We start from the raw sequence: 19,056 nt of genomic DNA on the forward strand, positions 1-19,056 counted from the left end.
CACCCCACAGACCACTGTGTGAGGGCAGGTTTGGCCCTTTCTGGCTGCAGCTCTTCTTCCGTGTCTCCTGCCTGCTCCCCCCGGCAGGTTCCAGGGCTGTCACCTGTCTCTGAATTCTCCCGTTTGGAACGGAGGCTGTTCCTGCCCTCCCTCGTGCGGCTGAATGTGAAACGGCCCCGAGCAGCCTCAGCCCCTCCCGGGCACGGTCCCTGCAGCCAGGACCTGTTTCAAGGGCAGGAAGCTCGATAAGGAGGAGGACTCTAATCTGAGGGAATTCCTGAAGGGGTTAATCCTTCCCTTCTGAGCCCCCTCCCGCAGCAGAATGCTGGGGGGCCCTTTGGCGTCCCCTGCACGGGACGCTCCCCTCCCGCTGCCCCCGGGGAGCCCCCAAAATCCCGCTCCCTCCCTCTCCCGTCCCGGCTTCCCAAGGAACTCCGCCGGCCCGGCCCCGCCCCGCCCCGCTGAAGGCAGGCTTCTGTGACGTCATCAATCCGCGCCCGGGCCCGCCTCTCCGCCCCCCCGCCCGGCCGCCGCCGCCATCGCCATGGAGTCGAACCGGGACGAGGCGGAGCGGTGCATCGGTATTGCGCTGGCCGCCGCCAAGGCCAACCAGCCCGACAAGGCCCGCCGCTTCCTGGAGAAGGCGCAGCGCTTGTACCCCTCTCAGCGGGTCCGCGGTGAGCCCCGGGCCGGGGGCGCGGCGGGGGGCCCGGGGGAGTGCGGCCTGAGCGGCCGCCGCCAGGCCTGACCTCTCACCCTCACCGCGCCTGCGCAATGCGCGCGGGGCACGCCGGGAAAGCGAGTTCCTCGGGGGTCCCGGGGGGTGCCCTGGGGTCTCAGGCTACGGTACCGCCTGGTACCGGGTATCCCCTGAGCCCGGGTACGGCGTGGGACCGGGTACCGCCTGGTACCGGGTATCCCCTGGGCCCGGGTACCGCCTGGGCCCGGGTACCGACGGGCTGCGATCGGCTGCCGTCGGCCCGCGGCCTCTGTCTTTAGCGGGGGCTCTCAGTGAGGAGGGGGCCGGGAAGGGAAGGGGGACCGGCTCCCCGGCTCCGCGCCGCTGTGGGACCCTGGAGCCGAGGGCACAACACCCGCTGCTGGTGGAGCAGCGCTGAGGGGAGGGAAGGAGCTTGGCAAGGCGAGTGAGAAGTTCTCGGGGGGCTGCGAAAAGCCCTTCTCCTCCTTCTATTCCTCCTTTCCTATTCCTCGTATTCCTCTTCTATACCTATTACACTCCTTCTCCTATTCCTCCTCTTCTCCTCCTCCTATTAATCTCCTTATATTCCACCTTTCCCTCTCCTATTCCTCCTTTCCTATTCTTCCTCTTCCTCTCCTCCTCCTGTTCCTATTCCTTTTCTCCCGTTTCTCTCCCTCTCCTCCTTCTGTTCCTTTCCTCCTCCTCCGCCTGTTTCTCTCCTATTCCTCTCCTCCTCCTGTTTTTCTCCTCCTCTTATTCCTGTTCCTCTCCTCCTCCCATTGCTCCCCTCCCTCTCTTATTCCTGTCCTTCCTGTTCCTGCATTCCCCCTTGTATTCCTTCTCTCCTCCTATTTCTCTGTTCCTCCTCATCTCTTTCTCTTATTCGTCCTCTCCTTCTCATCCTTCCTCCTTTCCTTCTCTTGTTCCTCCTCCTTTCCTCCTCCTCTCCCTCTCCTCTTCTTGTCCCTCCTGTTTTCATCATATTCCTCCTCTCCCTCACCTATTCCTCCTCCAGCAGTTTCTCATTGTTTGCAGACAGCCAGGCCATGGCTGAGCTCACACTCTCACACGTGTAACAAAATAATCCTCCTTGAAGACTTGCTGCCAGGTTTACGAATTTTTTTCTAATTTCCTGGAAGCTTTAGTTAGTATGGGATGTGGTTTGTGAAAGCAGCCAAACACAGTTCTTTCCCTGCACGTTCTTACATTGCAGAATTTTATGCAAAGGGCTGTAGGTTTAATTTTTTTTCGCTCTGACGTCATCTGAGTTTGGATTCTTTGGCTGAGCTTTGCGGCTTGTTTGTCCCAAGGCTTCCTGTAATCCTCTTTTTGGTTGCACCAGGCCTCTTCCCCCTTCGTCAAACACAGCATGTTGTGCGTCTGGTGTGGTTTTCCTACCCTCCCTTTCCTTCAGGATTTATACTTTGGTGAAATTACTGGGTAGGAAAAGTGACTTTCGGAGGAAGGCAGAGGCCGGGGGGGCAGCAGGGCAGGTTAATGTTAAACACAACGTGCTAATTTGTGGCCAGACCCAACCAAGTTTCTCATCCAAGGACCCTTTGCTGGGTCTGGAGTTGAGGAATGCTGCCAGAGATCCCACGGTGGTCACTGGGTCCCTGTGGAGCTCCTGGGACATCTCTTTCCCGGGAGTTACACGGGGTTTGGTAACACTCAGTGACACAGCCCTTGCGCAGCCAGTGCTGCAATCTGTGACCCTGGCTGGGATTTTCGAGATCAGGGAAGGGTTTTGCAAGGAGATTGCAGCAAAAATCTGTGTCAGGGCATGTTGGCGGAGGCACAGTCACACACTGGTCACCTTTGAGTGGGAGTTGGGGGGAAATTCATCGGAAGTTGGGCAGATGTTGGCTAATAAGGGAGGAAAAGAGTTCCATGGCACGTGCTGGAGAGGACCTGAGTTGGCAGAACTGAAGCTGAATTCTGCACACTCTGCTTCAGTAATCCCTGAATTTGTGCTGTGCTGGGGCTGCACGCAGGATGCAAAAAGCAACAGGATTGGGGCTGTAGGGCAAAATGGGACTGAGCCATGGCCATCTGTGGATTTCTGTGGTGAGGTTTGGGAAGTGCGCTTTGGGCAGCAGGGGAGGGCGGAATTCTGCCTCTCTGCCCCACTCAGGTGAGACCCACCTGCAGAGCTGCCTCCAGCCCTGGGGCCCAGCACAGGAAAGATGTGGAGCTGCTGGAGAGAGGCCAGAGGAGATCACTGAGTTGCTGATGGGGCTGGAGCACCTCTCCTCTGGAGCCAGGCTGGGAGAGCTGGGGCTGCTCAGCCGGGAGAGGAGAAGGTTGTGTGGAGAGCTCACAGCTCCTTCCAGGGTCTGAAGGGGCTATAAAGAAAATTCAAGAGGGATTTCATCAGCAACTGGAGTGGCAGGACAAGGGGAAATGGCTTCCCACTGCCACAGGGCAGGGACAGATGGGATATTGGTGAGGAATTCCTCCCTGTGAGGGTTGTGAGACCCTGGCACAGGGTGCCCAGAGCAGCTGTGGTTGCCCCAGGATCCCTGGCAGTGCCCAAGGCCAGGCTGGACATTGGGGCTTGGAGCTGCCTGGGACAGTGGAAGGTGTCCCTGCCCATGGCAGGGGTGGCACTGGATGGGCTTTGAGATCTCTTCCAACCAAAACTGTTCTGGGATCAGAATCTCCTGGTAAGCTGTAGGGAAATAAGCCCAAAGCAGCAGGAAGGGGGGTAGGTGGGGGAATAGCCTCATGAGGTGAAATTTAAAATCACCTGGCAGATTGCTCCAGGTTTGGAAGGAGCAAAACCCAAGACTATAATTCAGTGAGCACTGGAGTGTTGTGAATATGAGGGAGGGAAGGATTTATTTTTGTAAAATAAATTCTTTTTAAATTTGTGAAGCCCCCGAGCCCAAAAGCTCATTCAGTGAGTTACTGCTCCTTAGCCCACTGTCCTTTTTATCCTTCATCCTGTATTGGCTTTTGGATAACCGAGTGGATTTTTCTTGCCCTTCCAAGCTCTGGGGCCAGATAGGATATCTTGGCTCATCTCTTGGCCTGCAAGTTTTGTTTGCACTTGCCTAAAGAAGATGATGCCCCCAGAGTGCAAGGTCTGCAATGTGCAATCCGTGGGAGGAGGTGGAACGTCCTTCCCAGTGCTAGGGTCTGGATAAAGGACTGCAAGCTCAGGATACTGGGGCCTGTGTAAATACCCTTGGCTGGGTTTCACTGTAGTGTGTGTGCCTGTTCTTTTTAATGGGGGTGAAGAAATCAGTCTGATGCTTGGTTTGAAAAACAGTTTTAAAAGATGGTGCTATCCAGCTGCCAGGGAAACGCACGATGGAAAGATGCTTGGAGTCTCCCTGCATTGTGTCACCTGTGTGGTTAAACTAGGCCTGCATGTTTGTCCCCTCTTGGCTGGAGAGGATGGAAGACAGTGCCTGAGCCTTGCAAGGAGGAAAAGAAAAGGGAAAGTGAATTTATCCACATCAGCAATTGAGAGGGAAGATGGTTCTCACAGCTGCTCCGAATCCGTAGGTAGAGACAGGAGAACAAAGTGCCCGTGTGACTCGTGTGAGGAGCTGGCAGCCATCAGCGCTGCAGTTCTGTCCCCAAAAGGGGAGTGTCCCTGTGGGATTGGCAGCCCACGGAATTATTTTTCTAAGCTCTCTAAAGATGTGGCATCATCACTTCACTTCCCCAGCACTGTAGGCTCTCAAAGGCAGGAAATAAAGAATAATACACTTTATAATGTTGTTTGAGGAGGACAAATGTTGTTTGTTAGAGGACAAATTTGGACATGCTTTGCTGTCCAGGAGAGATGGAAAGGAAAAAAGGACAAGGACACGCACTGCTTTGCTGATCTGCTGTGGCTCTGCTGTGACTGTCTGTCTGGGTGGTCCTGGGATTTTTATGGAGGTTATGTGTGTTGGGAGAAGCAGAACATCTTCAGGAGTAGCCCTCACACCTGGGTGAGAAGCAGCAGGAAAGGTGAGGGTCTTCCTGAGGAAGGATGGGGGGGTCTTGGAACGGTGGCAGAGGTGAAGAGGGGTCTCTTCATGGGAGAGCTGGAAGGGCAGGTTGAGCTTGGTGCTTTCTTCTCTATGTTTCTGTTTGTCTCGTTTCAGTTCTGCTCGAGTCACTCAACAAGAACGAGCAGTCGGCCAATGGCCAGTCCCAATCCAGGGAGTCTACAAACCCTCAGTTCAGGAAAATGAGCGGAGATTTCCCGTCGGCCAATGGAGAGGCTGGAGGGGAGGCCCCCAAGGGCTACACTCAGGACCAGCTGGATGCAGTGAAGAGGTTTGTGCGCAGTGGGCATTTGTTTGACTTTATCACGTGGTACCCTTCTGCTTTTCACAGTATTTTAAAGATTTCAGCTTTGAACCATATGGAATAGCGTTAAGAACATGCCCAGGAGCATTTATAGCTCCAGCAGCCCTGGTAGGCAGCTTGGCTGGGTCTGTTCATTTTCCAAACCCTGTTTCAAGCTTCCCCTTACTCCTTTCTCCCATTTGCCCATCCTGGAAGCTGAAGCACTGAACTGCAGGTGCAGTCACTTGGTAAACTTTGTTTAAGGTTATGGGCACGGCATGAATTGCACAAGAACTGCTCCAAGGGGATTTGCAGGAATGTTTGTTATGTCATCCACTTCTCCAAAATCCCAGCCTGCTGGATTCTGGCTCACCATGTGAGAAGCAGAAGCCTTGGCTGGGCTGTGAGTGTGCCCAGGAAGAACTGGGCTGCACGCTCCGGGCAGCTCCCTCCTTCCTCCTCTGGAATTCAGCTGATGCAGGTTTTAGATCTGGGAATTAGCTGAGGAGAAAGTGGGGGAGGGTGAAGGCCAATATCCTTCAGGTCCTGTAGTCCTTCCCAAACAGCCTCCAAAACGTGAGCACAATGAGTGTGAAGTTTGTTTGCCAATCGCATTCCTGTGTGGGTCTGAGGAGAGGCCCCTCCACCCCCACTGGCCCGGCCTGTTCCGTGCTGGTCATGCCGGCACAGCCGGAGTGAGTCGGTGAAAACAACTGGGTCACCCTCTGAGCAGCGAGGGCTGAGTAATCCAGGGATCCCTGAGCAGCATCCATCGGAACCATGCTGCGTGAGGAGTCTCAGAGCTGACGAGCATTCAGGACAAAGAGGTTTTCCCTCCTGGAACTCAGTGTCCCTGTTTTCTCCCCTCTCCCTTGGCAGGGTAAAGCAGTGCAAAGATTACTATGAAATTCTGGGAGTGAACAGAGAAGCTTCCGATGAGGATCTGAAAAAGGCCTACAGGAGACTGGCGCTGAAGTTCCACCCGGACAAGAACCACGCGCCGGGGGCCACGGAGGCGTTCAAAGGTAAAGCCAGCTCCAGATCTGTGGTCAGCCCCCGACTCTCACTGAGCTGGGCTGGTGAGAACCCTTAAAAACAGACCCACGAGTCAGGCAGAGTGAGCTAAAGCTGCTCTGCGTGAAGTTGTCTCCCTTCAGAGCTGGTTGTGTCATGAGCAAAGTATGAGCTTAAAATAATAAACACAGGTTGGCACGGGTAGGATTCACCTCTGTTGGCTGGATAAGGAGAAGCCTTCCTTCTCTTTCTCCCAGCAGCCCTTCCTGTGTGTTGCTCCAGCCTCCAGCCATGCTGCTCAGGAGGGAATTCTGTCAGGATTAACCCAGTTAAGTTGTGCAGCACCAGAGGCAGCCGTTGGGTTCACAAACCCCTCAGGAGAAACATTCCAGAAAACACCCAACTGCTGATGGATGGGATTGGTGGATAGAAATCCCGGGTGGAAGTTTCTAGGGGCAAACTGCAGCAGCCATACAAGTGAGCCCAGCCAGAACTCAGAGAAGGAACTCTAGCTCTGCTGCAAGGAGCCCAGTTCTCAGAGCCTCTCTACAAATGCAGCAGGGATGTTTCCTGGGTAATAAGATACCTTAAAACTGAAGTAATTTTCCAAGAGAAATGCTGTTGCTTGGACCATATAACCGCATTTCCCCCTGCAAGCTGTGGAGGTTTGATTATTATCATTGAGGTAAACACAGAACTCCTTGGTGCCAGTTGTACAGCACTGCTTTGGAAGCCATTTAAATAGTCTGATTCTGGCCACTTTTTAGGAAGAAAGTCTTTACTCAAGACAGTGTTGAGGCTCTGGCACAGGCTGCTCAGAGAAGCTGTGGCTGCCCCATCCCTGGAAGTTTTCTTGGCCAGGTTGGATGGGGCTGGGATATTGGAAGGTGTCCCTGGCCATGGCAGGGGGTGGAACGAGAGGGTCTTTAAGGCACCTTCCACCCCAAAGCTGTGTGATTTTGGGAGTGAAATGCATGAGACCTGTGCTGGAGCAGGGAGCAGGGCTGGCCTGGTGTGAGTGTACTGACACAGTATTCAGGGGAGCTCCTCACAGACACGAATTCAGCAGTAAAAGTCTTAGGTAAGGTCTATTCAAGCCTTTTAAGACTTAAATCCTTCCCTGATAAGTGTTAGCAAATAGTGGCTGACCCCCAGCTGCCTAGGAGAGCTTGTGTTGGTGTGGGGGCAGATGAAGGAGCATCTGCACACAGGTATCAGCTCTGCCTGGGCAGAGCTGCTGCCTCACGGCTCATCCTTGGATCCCTCAGTGGCCAAAGGCGGGTTTCCTCACCTGTAATCTTGGATAATGATGTTTGCCCAAGGCCTTGTCAGGAGTTACGTGCCAGAAGCGGAGCGTTAAGCAAGGTGCCCTTTATCCCCCACTGCGGGGTTATCTCCTCCAGGCCTTGCCTCCGTGGCTTCCTGTCCTTCAGCTCCTGAGCTGAGCTGAAGTCCAGCTGTTTGGTTCCAGAGGGTGAAGAGGGAAACGTGCCCTGCTGTGAGGATATGAGTTAATTTTTCCTTACGTTGATGTATTAGCTGGAGTCTTGGCATTCGCCTTCCCGGTGGCTGCTGATAAGGTGCTGCGTCCTGTGCTGAGCCCGTGTCTCAGCGTGCAGTTCCAGCTGGCTGCAGGCTGTCTCGTGGCGGCTCTGCATCACTGCCTGTCTGCTCTTGGAAAAAGCGTTGAGCCTGGCTACTTGGAGCTAACATCCTGCTTTGGAGCGAGGCGTCTCTTGGGCTTTGCCAGCACCAAGTCAGACAGTGAACAAACCTTGAGCTGCTCTGTTGTCATTGCTTCTCTTGTTCTTCCCAGCTGTGTGGTTGATACACCCTGAGTCAGTCCTTGTCCACCAGCTTCCCTGCCTGGCTCTAGAAACGTGTGCTCTGGGTGCACTAATTATAAGCAAGGAGGAGGAGTATACTGACATTACGTCCTCTGCCCTCCAAATCTCCACTCCAAGACGAAACCATACACCTCCATCTGACCATGGGGAAAATGTTGAATCTTGGAGCTGATCTCCAAAAGGGCACGTTATCCCCCTTTTCCATCCCTTCTGCCCCTGCCTTTTACACACCAGGCAGCTGCTGCCATGGGTGTTTTGGCTCCTTGCAGCACAGGGAGGCCTGGGGTGGGTTGGTACAGAGGGAGGTGGGCAGCTGGAATGTGTCGAGAGGTGAGTACAGAAATAGGAGCGTGGCAGGCAGACGTTCTGGGAGAAGGGCTCAAACTCCTGAGGCTGGAAGGAGAGTGACCTGGGGACCTGGCAGGGGTTTAGCTCCAGTACATTTCCACCCTCACAGGCAAAGGTTAACAGTTCTTGTAATTATGCACCTTTCCTGTGGCATCTGGAAATACTGAAACTCATAGCTGACAGATGCAGATTCTGGCTAATGTTTCCTTAGCAGCTTTTATGGAAAGTTTTAAAGTCTCTTTCAGGGATTTAGCCCATATTTAAATTCTTTGCAGTTCTAGTTTTAGGCTCTGACATTGAATTCCCTTAGTGCCACTTTTGAATAAAATTTGTCAACTAAAATTTTATTTCCCTACACAGCTGCCTACAGCTGAAGGGTTTCTCTGAGGACGTGCACCAAATCCTTGCCAGTCATATCATAACTTCATTTGAATTAATTAAGGAATTTTTCACTGCGTGTGGTTTCCTGCTGTCTGGATTTGCCAGAGACGTGTGCCAGGTACCTGTTGCAAAGACGTGGGTTGCTGAGACTCTTGGGTTGTATGATGAGAAAGGCAAATCCTGGCAGTTTGCAGGGCTGTCTGTGGGAGAAGGAGCTGACTGCTCCCTCGTTGTCCGTGTTGCAGCCATCGGGAACGCGTACGCGGTGCTGAGCAACCCGGAGAAAAGGAAGCAGTACGACCAGTTCGGAGACGAGAAGCTGAACCCCGCCCGGCACGGACACAGCCACGCGGACTTCCACCGCGGCTTCGAGGCTGACATCTCCCCCGAGGACCTCTTCAACATGTTCTTTGGGGGTGGTTTTCCTTCTAGTAAGCACCTTAAACCTTAATTCCTTGAGTGGGGCCTCATCCTTTTGGCATTGGAACAGTGCAGTTGGGATTTATTGGTTGCTGGGCTTGGTGAGGGGGAGTTCTCCTTCACGTGTGGCGTCAACACCTCAAGTTTCTTAAATTGTTCATCTTGGAGAGCTCAGCAACCATGAGAGCTGGACTTTTTCCCAGCCTCAGGTGTTTGTTTGCATGCTGGCAGCATCAGCTGCTGTTAGGCTGGGTTGAATGCTAGAACAAAAAGCAGCTTGTTTTGAGGGTCGTTGTGAAAATAACCCTGTTTTGAGGAAGGCTTTTCTGCCTTCTGGTGGTTTTGGAATTTAAATCTTCTTATCAGGGCAAACTCTGGTAACACCTGGGCCTTGTTCTTGATCTCTGTCTGCTCTGCCACGCAGCTGGAGCAGGTTCTCCAAGATCAGTGGCCACTTCCTTCTCTCCCCTGTGTTCCATTACAAAAAAGGAAAATAATATTTCTACAGCATAATTTAGACCTTGTGAATTGAAAAATAAATCTGCATCCTGTCTGTCCACAGTGCTGACCATGGCTTGGGGAGCAGTAAGGAATTGGGCACCTGTTCTTTTACTTTTCTCAAAAGACTCAGATTCCATGTCAGGATAGGAGTATTTTGGAAGACTCCTTTCTACTTGCTCCAGTCATATCTGACTGGAAGTGGATGCAGAGCTTTTTGACCTCTGTGGACCAACTTGAAAAAAATAATTTGGTTTCAGTTAAGAAAATTTGCTCTGGTAGCTCTTTCCTGTCTGGAATCTACGAACACCCCAACACCGATGCCTCTCAAAGGCATCTGGAAGCCTTTTGCAGCATTCATGCTCTGCCTGGTAGAGAGGCCAAGCTACTCCTGCGAAAACAGCACGTTGCTATTTTAGCTCAGCCTTTTTTTCCCTTTCCTCACTGTCCCGAGAGAATTGAGGGCTGCTCCTTCAGCCTGGCTCCCTTTGCAGCTGTAGCTTTGACATTTAAAACAAGACATGGAAGAGCTTTGTGTGCAGGGTGGGAAAAACACCAGAATTCTTTCTGTTTGTAGCTGGTTTTAATTATTCAATCAGAAGGGAGAAGGCCCTGTGCAAGGTGTTCTCTCACTGTAGCTGACCCTGCTTTGGGCAGGAGGTTGTACTTCCTGAGGTCGCTTCCAAGCTCAGTTTTCATATGATCCTGCAAAATCTTATAGAAGGATCTCTGTGCCCACTCTGCACGCCTTAGGAACACTCCTGTTCCAGCCTGGAAGCAGGTGACACAGATCACAGCCGCCTTCTGTGGTCCCTCCCTGGGCAGCCAGCAGCACCTTCCACACCGTGACTATGGAGTAAGAGTTTTGTTCTTCCTGCAGGTAACGTTCACGTGTACAGCAATGGCAGGATGAGATACACCTACCACCAGAGGCAGGACAGGCGGGAGCACCAGGGCGACGTAAGTGGAAAACATGCCAGGATCCGGGAGGCTGGAGGCTTTCCCAACACATGGGTTGGGAGCTGGTTCCTGTGGCTGGCTCGTGAAACAGTCCCGCTTGTTGCCAACCCCCTGAACAGAAAGCTGGAGTCAGGGTTATGGCTGTTGTCTGGGCACAGCCAATATTATTGTAAAAAACAAACAAGCAAGAGCTTCCTGAATATTTTTTTCTCAAGCTTAAAAAGGTGAAACTGGAGGGAGCTCAGGAGGTGAGGGAGAGGGGGAGCTACCTTCATCCAGCCAGCACTGAAAAGGGGAGAAGGCCATCCCTAGAACCAGTCCTGCTCACCAGTTTGCTCTAGAAAAACTAAGCGTGGGCATGAGGCTTTTGGAATTCCCTCCCAGGGTTCCCCCTGGCAGTCCCCTCTGCCCATTGTCTCATCCAGAGAAGGGCCAGGGGGTTTGGACGTTCGGAGTCACACTGTCCTGTGGGCTGCTGGGTGCCCCCAGCTATTTTGGGTTCCTCCCTGTGAGAAGCAGGAGAGAGGAGGTTGTGTTGGAGCACTGAGAGGGAGGGAGGGAGAGCGGTGCCGTGGGGTCCTTGTCCAGGTGTGTGGGTGGCACTCCACTGTGTGCTTCTGTTCCCTCAGGGTGGCCTGGGGCTGTTCGTCCAGCTGATGCCCATCCTCATCCTGATCATTGTGTCTGCTCTCAGCCAGATGATGGTCTCCAGCCCACCCTACAGTTTGAGCTACAGGCTGTTAGTACCCATTCCTCTAAAACTTATCCACATGGGGAGGGGGTGGGCTCTGGAGGGGCGTGGTGGGGCAGGGATCTTGCCTCTGTTTTTCCTGGCTTGCTTTGGTTTTTCTGCTTTATCTCCTGACCCCATTGCTCCTGCTGCCAGTGAAGTCCTCCTGGTTCTCAAACAGGTGTGAGATACAAGGTGCAGGGAAGTTGAAGGCTGCTCGCTTCCCTAATGGAGAGAGTGAGTTCTTTGACAGAGACATACCCATGGCTGTGTCTGTCATGGAAAGGGACAGACAAAATGGTTTTGGGAGGCTGTAGCCCAGCAGCGAGATCCCATATGGAACAAATTGAAGTGTAGAGTTAAATTAGAGTGTGAGAAACAAAAGGCGTGTTCTTCATTAAAGCCTCAGTGGAAAGCAGTAGAGGAAGAGGATCATGAATAAAAGACACTCCCAGAGAAATCCCCTGTTTCTGAACTCTCATCTTGCCGTGAAGTAGCTTTGCCAGACATTTGGGATGCGAAAGTGAAACCGTTCTGTTGTAGATCCTGTGGAAATGCCCCAATCTGCTCCCTCTGGTGACTAATGGAATGTGTCCTTAGTCACTTTGCCGTGCCAACAAAGAGTGGGAAAACAGGCTTGATTTCTGCCTGCTTGCATCATTCTTGACAAAAGCCTAATACATGTTCAGTGCAAGTTCCTTATGTGCATTTAGAGAGGGCAGACCTGGTTGCAGCCTGGGGTTCCTGCTTATTTTCATAGGTAGCAAGGTTTGCCTTGATCGTAGAATCCCCAGAAGGGTTTGGATTGGAAGGGACCATAAAATTATCTTGTTCCACCCCCTTGCCATGGCCATGGACACCTTCCACTAGACCAGGCTGCTTCAAGCCCCGTCTAACCTGGCCTTGAACAATTCCAGGGGTGGGGCATGATGTTAAATACTATAAAACCCAGCTTAGCTTTCAGATTCAGGGTAAAAACTGTGACCTTAGTGCTCGGGACCAAAAAGTGGAGTGGTTTTGGCACAGTTAAGGGTTATTCTGAGAGGGTGAAGGGGGTTGAGCTGTGATTTCTGCAGCTGGTACCAGCACTGTAGAATTAAGCATGGTACACAGACACCAGTTTGGTTTATACTGGTGGAGAGTTTGTGGGGTGAGAAGACACTGAAGAGAGGGCAGCGTTAAGTGGGCAGGGATTTGCTTCCAGCCTTGCCAGCTGCCAGAGGAAGCCATCCCTGAGCCCCAGATGTTTCTCTGCTGCCCCATTCCCTGTTCCCTGTGCTTTCCCTGTCTCTGCATGCTCAGATAGCAGCAAGCAACCTGATTTCCAAGCCTGGATTTGGACAAGGGTGGCGGATGAGCTCATCCAGTCCTCCCACATCCTTCCCGAGCAGGCAGGGTGCTTGAGCTGGAATGAGGTGGTGCAGTGCCGGCAGGAGGAGCTGCTGGATCACTCACTGCCAGCTCCTCTGCCTGGAGTGAAGGCAAAGCTGTGCCTGAGCTCAGCAAGCAGGGCAGCAGAAGCTTCGAACCTGGAGATTTAAATGCCACCTCTCCATAGTGAAGCTGTCACTGAGAGGGGCAGAGTCCTAAGGAACCATTTGTCACTGTTACCTTTGTAAATCTCTTTCAAAAATGATTTTCCTGCTGGAAGAGCTGCCTGGCTCTGGGCCTGATTGTTGCTGTTGAGGAACACCTCATGGAATTGGCCTGACTCAATTGCATGTCTGACTGCAAGGTGACAGGTTTCTTGTGCCCTGATTTTCATGCTTCACACCCCAGTGTCCTGCTGCAGCCCTGCCATTCCCAGTCCTTCTCCCGTGAGGGCACACTCTGTAGTCCGTCTTTATCCAGGAGAGGAATATGAACTTTGGGAGAGCTCAGGGCTTTGTTGTAACAGGGAAAATAGTGAGCTGGGCTTTTTCCAGGCTTCACCTCTGCCTTGGGAAGTCCCAGCAGAGCTTTTTGCTGCTGTTCAGTCCATCCAGTTACCCGCTGCTGGGCCTTCGTGAAGCGTGCAGGAGTCTTGGGATCCCTCCTGTAAACCCTGACAACAGCCTGAAGGGCGAGCTGGATGAGTTAATGTTTATACCTGGTGTAAGAATCAGGGTGGCTTTTAATGCAGCAGCAGCTGGTATTTATTATGGGGAACTTTGGGCACGTCTCCAAGTGGAGCCGTTCCTGGCAAATGCAGCATTTGGGCCCAGCTCCTGCGTTACAGCTCGCACACACGCCCTAGGGAGGGTCTCTAGGTTTGCTGGGGTGTCAGGGGAAGCAAGAACAGGGCTTTGTCTGAAATGCAAATCCACGGGGCCAGGGGAGGAAGAGATTTCCTTCTGGAAAGTGCTTTCTGTGCTGGTGGATGCAGGCCGGGGCACAGAGCGGGTCTCATTTTGAGAATGGAGGAAACCACGGATTTAATAATTAATTGAAAATTCCAGGGAACATTTTATTTTAAGTGGGTTTAGGCCCTGGGCAATGTGCCTTGGAGTTATGTCTGTATTCAGAGCTCTGCCCACCTTGCTGGAGGCCTGGCAGCTTTTCTCTCCCTGTGTTGGTGGTTTGTTCCCACCAGAAGTGCTGCTCCCTTCCACCCCTCCGAGCCTGTTGCTGGTGAGGGGTGAGGGATGTTTCCAGCCATTTGGAATCACATCACCTGAGCTGGGGGCTTTGCTGTGCCCTTGCAACATGTCCTACATTTGTGCTCTTGTCCCTGCACCAGGTCTGTAGGTCACACACACAGGAGGGTCACAGAGCACTTGAAAGTCCCCTACTACGTGTCCGAGAACTTTGCCGAGGAATACACGGGCACGAACCTGAAGAACGTGGAGCGGAGCGTGGAGGACGACTACATAGCAAACCTTCGGAATAACTGCTGGAAAGAGAAGCAGCAGAGTGAGTCGTGAGGGGTCAGGAGCTGCTCTGTAGGGGGGCTTTGGAAAGGTCTTTGGCTGAGGACTAAGTTGTGCTAAAGTTATGCTTTAACACGGTGCCAGCACATTTCCTGTGTTGTTTGCTTTGTTTTTTTCGGTCTATGACTTCATGACAGGCCCGGTATGTGGGGGTTTTTTGTTTTGTTTTGCTTTTTAATGCTGCTGCAGAACTGGTCAGACGAGAGCTGTGCCCCAGAGGTTCCCCTGCCATGTCAGCAGGATATCTCTGATTTCCAGTGGAGGGGGAAGGTAGAACCTCTGGGATCACTGATAGCCCTGTGTAATATTTCAGTTGGTCAAGGACGGTGTGGGAAGTCTGCTGCCCATGGTGTCATGCATCCCACATTCCAGCCCTGCTCCGAGGGCTGGGGGGCTGCCCAGGCAGACGATCCAGCCAAACATCCTGGCAGCAGAGGGTGGTGAGGGCAGTGAGTCCAGGGGCAACCTGTGTGCTCTGGCTGCGTGTGATGATCGTGGCTCTGGGAGCAGTGGCCGGGGAAGGATTTCAGCACTGGAATGCCGAAGGGGCTGTGATCCCTGGGTGGTGCCAAGTGAGGCCAGTGCACAGAGGGAGCCCTGCTGGGGTAACCTCTGTTGGGCTGCCCGTGCTCCTCCTGGGACCGGAGATGGGTTCCCTTGGCTTTTCCCAGGATGGAATGAGCTGTCAGCAGCTCTGACGCCCATCCTGTCCTGAAGGGCGTGGGGCATTTCCTCATCCTGTGCTTCACCTTGGACAACTGGAGGTGCCTCCTGTTCCCAGCAGAGCCCGTGGGGGAGCAGGGCCTGGCGGGGGGGGGGGTGTCTCTTCCATGGGCATTCCTAACGCTGGGCTTTTCCCTTTGCAGAGGAAGGCTTGTTGTACCGGGCACGCTACTTTGGGGACTCGGATCTGTACCATCGGGCACAGAAGATGGGCACCCCCAGCTGTAGCAGACTGTCAGATGTCCAGGCCTCCCTGCACGGTTAGTCCCCGCCCAAGTACGAGCCGGGAGCAGGGAAGCGCAGTGCTTTGGTCCCTGGCATCCCTGACTGAGACACAGAGCTCCGGGAGGCTCCTCGGGGTGCACACACAGGCCTCCCCTCCGACGAGCGCTCCCTCGTGAATCAGGAAGTGATTGGGTTTGCTTTGCATGTCGGCACCCTCGGCTCTCTGCAGGCTCCCTGTTTTCTCTGGCCTCTAGGAACCGGGCAGAATCCCTTGGTGAGGTTGGAAGTTTCTTACTGGCTGTGGCATCCAGCCACCACATTTTAATGAACCCTTTTTTTTTGGTTGCTTTGTTGCCTGTTTTACTGGGAAAGCCGTTATCCCTGGCACGTGAAGCGACACGATGACAGGGAATGGAGTCCCACCCAACAGATGTTCCTTGTGCCCCCTCCCGTTGCCTTCCCATTCAAGGAGAACAAAGCAAATGTTCCCAGCAGGTTGCAAAAGTAACTTACTGGGTTAAACTGGGAATCGAAATGAAAGCAGCTGAGGGGGGGGATGGCCTGGAAAATCTGGGGGTTGGAGAGCTTGGATTAAGGAGAGCCCGGATAACACATGGGAGGCTGGATGTGCTGGGAGAACTGCACCAAAATGATGAAAAAAAATGGCCACGGGGTTTGGAGTCCTTTTCCTGCATAAATTTTTGGGCAGATTTCGCCTACTGGGTACTGCTGGGCTGGCTGTGAAATGTGCGGGTCCCACTACCCCAAAACTATCTCAACACAGGATTTCTGTAGAAAAGCTCCTGGGTGAAGCTTGTGCCAGGTGTTGTATGGACAGCATTCCGGCTCACAGGGACTCCTTGAGGATGTCGGCCATTGAGCTGCTTGATTTGCACTTTTGGGGGTTATTTTCCTTGGCATCTGAAAGTTTGGCCTTTAAAACAAATCCTCTGGGCCACACTGGCTTTTTTTTGGGTGTATCCTGGTTTTGGATCCATTCTTAACTTGATCCGCCCGCTCTCTGGTTTGGATGACTGCGCCTCTTCTGGTGTTAATTACCTGCTTTCCTTTAATTCCCTCCCTGCACCCGTGGTCTGGAAAGAGCCTGGAAAAGCTGCTGCCTGTGCTGTGGGGTGGGGAAGGAAGGGGGAGTCACAGATTGTCCGGAGACTGACACCGCTGCCGCTTTTGTTCCCAGAGCGTTGAAATGCCTGAAGACTTTTGGGGAAGTGCTCTGAGCCGAGGTGACAGACTTTGCTATTTAAAAAGAATCAAACCTTATCTTAAAAATGGAATTGGAGAATTAGCAACGCACAACTGCCCCTCTTTCTTCTCTCTGCCGCTCTCTGACGGTCACAGGCAGCGCTTGGGACAGGAAATCCAGCTCTCCGTCTTCCTCCTCCCCTTCCAACACCACTGGTGTGCTCCCAGGGTCCCACAAGGATCCCACAACCCCTGGAACAGACACACACAGTGTAAAATAACCCAAACTAACTGCAGAAGCCATGAAGCAGGAGACCCTTCGCCACTGCCAACGGAGAGAGAAGTGGGACGATTTGTTGATGACAGAAGACACTACAGAAAAAGAAGATATAATCTATTTAGCATTAATTTATAGCTGTATATATGTTGCACTTTTAAACTATGCAGGGGTTGGATGATTAAATTATTTTGGTTTCTGCCCATCTTGAGGAGCAGGGGAGTGGGAAGCCTCTTCCCAGGGTGTCTTTGTCCGCAGCACTTTCCTGCCTGGACAACAGGAATCCCTTTGCAGTTGCCGTGCTTTGCTCCCGGGAGGACGTTCTGCGGATTGGGATGGCCACACACCTGCTCTCGGGGTTTTGATAAAGCCAAATCCCAAACGTGCAGGGGGTCACAGGGGACGGGGGGAGCCCGTGCGGAGCCGGGCGTGGATTTGCAGCGTCGGCAGAAGCCGCGGGGTCAGCTGAGCGCCGGCGTCGCGCTCGGGACGGGAAGGATTGTCCTGGATGGATTTTGCTCGTCAGTCTTTGGTTCATTTGTGCTCGTAGCTCCTTTTTCTGCCGAGTCTGCTCGAATTCTGCCTGGTAATCAGCGCGCTCCGTGCGGAGAGGCCTTTCCATCGGCCTCGCCCTTTGTGGGGGGTTCTGTGCGTGTCCCACGCCCGGGTTCCTCACCCACCCCCGGCGCTCCCGGGTACAGCCTGGCCCTGGCCTTCGCACCCCACCTCGTGTTTCCCAGAGGACACCTGGAAAATACCACAAATCCATCAGCAACGAAGCGTTCCATTGCTTCTGTTGGAAGAAGTTCTGCTGGGGGAGATCAGGGGGTGCCTGATCTGCCCTCTGCCCCCGCCACCACGGGCAGCACCAGTGTGAGGCTGCTCTAGGTGAGGCTCCATTTCTTGGAAGCAAAGCCACCTCCCATGGAATAAACTGGATTATTTAAATTTTTTTTTTTTTTGCTGCTCTGTAGCTCATCTGTGTCTAAGGACATTTCCAGTGAAAACCATCCCCTGGCACAGTCGGGGGAGTGAATCAGGAGCATGGCAGCTCCCAGGTGGGCTGGCAGAGGTGGTTTTATCCCGTTGTCCTTAGGAATCCATGCGCTCTGTCTTTGGCTGTTTATTTATTTTGTGAAATCTCAGCCTCCCGTTGGCTGCAAGCCCTGTTATCCCACAGCCACCATGGCTTGGACCTGATTTTAAGGGGTTTTATTCTTTTTTTTTTAATGATTCCTCCACCGTCAGAAGAAATTGGGTGGAAGTTCAGGATTGGAAATGGCGCTCAATGGAGGCACAGGGATGATGGGGACGGGGTCAAACCAAAATCCTGCTCACAGAAGGAGCTGGATGTGTTGCCCAGTGGCATTCCCTGCCCGGAGCCTGCCCGCCAAAACCTTTGGGTTGTTTTTGCTGGTAGATACCCACGGATCATAAGGAGGGAGAAGGCATCAGTCCCAGTGGATGCTCACAGAGGCTGTATCTCTCGATTTAGAGTTAATTATACAATTGTACATCTATAAATAAATGTTTATAATGTGAAAGGCTCTGGCTGGCTTGGTGTCCTGTGGATCCCTGCTCCAGCCGGCTCTGGTTTTGCAGCTCCTTGGCGGTGGATGGAATTTGGGGTCTTTGCCATCCCAGTGGCTGAGAGCTCTGGCACTGCAGGGGCTGCCCTGGGATGGGAGAGGGAAGGATGGGGACAGGATGGAGAGGAGGTGGTGCCCCTGTGAGTCCTGGCAAGGGGACAGCAAACACCCAGCAGGACACCTTTGCTTCAGACCAGTTCCACTGGGATGTTCCCAGAAGGGCCTTCCTCCCCTCCTGTTAGCCCCACATCCTCTGGCTGAGCTCTTTTGGGGGATGCCTTACTCTCATCCTAGGATGCCACCAGCCTGGCAGCATTATCCTGGCATTGGAAGGTGCCCTTTGGACACGGTGCCCATCAGGTGGGCAGGAAGGCTCGGGCTGCCTTTGTCCCGGGCAGAGACGCTGCCTTGGGACCACTTCCTGCTGGCAGCGGCTTGGGAACTGCCGGCTGCCGGCCCCAAAGCCTTGGGGTTGGATTTGGGATGGGTCTCTTTTCCTCACATCCTCCTCCCTGGGGCAGGATGAGGCTGGGGCAGGCTGGACCCCTCTGGCACCTCCCTCTTCCTCCCTAGGCCCATGCACCAAAGCGCTGGAGGTTTTGGGTGGAATTTCCCCCTTTTCCCTTTTTTTCCCCTTTTCTCAGAGGCCAAGGGTAGGAATTTCCCCCCTTTCCCTTTTTTCCCCCTCCTCTCAGAGGCCAAGGGTCACGTCCCTTCCGTCCCTTCCGTTTCCCCTCAGCGGCGGTGAGTCAGCCCTGCCGGCACGGGGCACATCCACAGCCCAGGTTTTGGCGTGGTTTTCCTGCATTTCGGGTCGTTCCCAGCCCGGAGCAATGGGAGACACTCTTGAATTTCAGGGTGTGCTGGTCCCTGCCCACTCACCGAGGTGCGGGTGGTTTGAGCTGCCCATTAGCTCGTTAGCCCAAGCTTTTAATTGGAGCG

The 19,056-nt window shown here is 53.3% G+C and overlaps 1 protein-coding gene across 1 annotated transcript; it reads left to right on the forward strand.

Annotated features, from left to right (window-relative positions):
• The first annotated feature begins 503 nt into the window (after positions 1 to 503).
• DNAJB12 (DnaJ heat shock protein family (Hsp40) member B12) lies at positions 504 to 18,072 on the forward strand. The gene is made up of 9 exons (XM_032117005.1): positions 504 to 677; positions 4,804 to 4,978; positions 5,870 to 6,015; positions 8,826 to 9,011; positions 10,379 to 10,458; positions 11,088 to 11,197; positions 13,908 to 14,080; positions 14,964 to 15,080; positions 16,244 to 18,072. Exons 1-9 carry the CDS (start codon positions 545 to 547, stop codon positions 16,249 to 16,251), a joined length of 1,128 nt encoding a protein of 375 aa, XP_031972896.1. The 5' UTR covers positions 504 to 544; the 3' UTR covers positions 16,252 to 18,072.
• The last annotated feature ends 984 nt before the right edge of the window (positions 18,073 to 19,056 follow it).

Source organism: Corvus moneduloides, chromosome 8 (genome assembly GCF_009650955.1).
Source record: "Corvus moneduloides isolate bCorMon1 chromosome 8, bCorMon1.pri, whole genome shotgun sequence".
Lineage (NCBI taxonomy): Eukaryota > Metazoa > Chordata > Aves > Passeriformes > Corvidae > Corvus > Corvus moneduloides.

What these genes read in the sequence shown, in the direction of transcription:
- DNAJB12 (XM_032117005.1), top strand. Translation starts at nt 545, where the DNA reads ATGGAGTCGAACCGGGACGAGGCGGAGCGGTGCATCGGTATTGCGCTG. An exon ending in GGCGGGAGCACCAGGGCGAC is followed by an intron (nt 10,459 to 11,087) that starts GTAAGTGGAAAA and finishes CTGTTCCCTCAG; the next exon opens with GGTGGCCTGGGGCTGTTCGT. An exon ending in CTGGAAAGAGAAGCAGCAGA is followed by an intron (nt 14,081 to 14,963) that starts GTGAGTCGTGAG and finishes TTCCCTTTGCAG; the next exon opens with AGGAAGGCTTGTTGTACCGG.